We start from the raw sequence: 1,513 nt of genomic DNA on the forward strand, positions 1-1,513 counted from the left end.
GCCTCACAACTCCAGGCATTTTCACTGGCTGTTCCCTATTCCTGGAATATTCCTCCTCATCTCTGCCTATTGACTTCTCTGGCTTCCTTCAAGTCTCAGCTAAATTCTCACTTCCTAAAGTAAGCCTTTCCCAATCCCTCTCACTTCTATTGCCTTCCTTCAGTTGATTATTTCCAATTATCCATTATGTACAATTTTATGCATTTTTTTGCATGTTATCTGACCCATTAGATTGTGAGGTCCTCAAGGGCAAGGATTATCTTTTGTCTTTTTCTGTGTTGTTAATGTGAAGCTTCGTGGAGATTTCATGAATTTCAGTTTACTGAAATTGTACTTTATCTGAATTTGGATTTAGAAACTACATCAGACATATGGAAAAAGGAAACCAATCCACCATCATGGAGTTCCTTCTCCTGGGTCTTTCTAGTCATCCAGAGCATCAGCAACTCCTCTTTGTGTTATTCCTACATATGTATTTGATTACAGTTCTAGGGAACTTTCTCATTATCCTGGCCATTGCTGGAGACTCTCAACTCCATGTTCCCATGTACTTTTTCCTTAGCAATTTGGCCTTTGTGGATATCTGTTTCACCTCAACCACAGTTCCCAAGATGTTAGTAAATCATATAATAGGAAGTAAGGTCATACCTTTTGGAGGATGTCTGACACAAATGTACTTTGTATTTGTATTTGCTGACATGGACAATTTCCTTCTAGCTGTGATGGCCTATGACCGATTTGTGGCTATATGTCATCCTTTACACTATGCTACAAAGATGACCCATCATCTCTGTGCCCTTCTGGCTACTGGATCTTGGATTATTGCTAACCTAAATGCACTATTGCACACTCTCCTAATGGCTCGTCTCACCTTCTGTACCAATAACGTCATCCCACACTTTTTCTGTGATGTGTCTCCTCTCATGAAGCTTTCCTGTTCTGATCCGTCACTCAACGAAATGGTCATTTTTACAGAGGGAGGACTAGTAATGATCACCCCATTTATCTGCATTTTGGCCTCTTATATCCATATTGCCTCTGCTGTCCTGAGAATTCCTTCCATGAAAGGAAAATGGAAAGCCTTTTCCACTTGTGGATCCCACCTTGCTGTGGTCTCCCTCTTCTATGGCACCATTATTGCTGTATATTTTAGTCCTTCTTCCACTCACTCAATAAAGAAAGATACAGCAGCAACTGTGATGTACACAGTGGTGACCCCCATGTTGAACCCCTTTATCTATAGTTTGAGGAATCAAGACATGAAAAGGGCCCTGATAAAAATGGTTAGTAGGAAAAGGTTCCCTGCTTGATACTTTCATCAGACGTTCCATAGACCATGACTTAGACTGGGACTAGAACTTCCATTGCTATAGAGAATTCCTAGATGAGTAAACTCCCTCTACAATTTAGGTTGGCATCTTTGCTGCAATTCAGTCTTAGAAAGTTGCCCTTAGAAAGTTGCCCAGGGCCATACAGCCAGTTTGTGTCAGCCACAGGCTGAGAACCCACATTT

At 41.1% G+C, this 1,513-nt stretch overlaps 1 protein-coding gene across 1 annotated transcript; it reads left to right on the top strand.

Annotated features, from left to right (window-relative positions):
- Positions 1 to 223: 223 nt before the first annotated feature.
- Positions 224 to 1,310, top strand: LOC100017270 (olfactory receptor 1361). The gene has a single exon (XM_001370847.3). The coding sequence runs from the start codon at positions 372 to 374 to the stop codon at positions 1,308 to 1,310; it is 939 nt and encodes a 312-aa protein (XP_001370884.2). The 5' UTR covers positions 224 to 371.
- The last annotated feature ends 203 nt before the right edge of the window (positions 1,311 to 1,513 follow it).

The sequence above is a fragment of the Monodelphis domestica genome, chromosome 7 (genome assembly GCF_027887165.1).
Source record: "Monodelphis domestica isolate mMonDom1 chromosome 7, mMonDom1.pri, whole genome shotgun sequence".
Taxonomy (NCBI): domain Eukaryota; kingdom Metazoa; phylum Chordata; class Mammalia; order Didelphimorphia; family Didelphidae; genus Monodelphis; species Monodelphis domestica.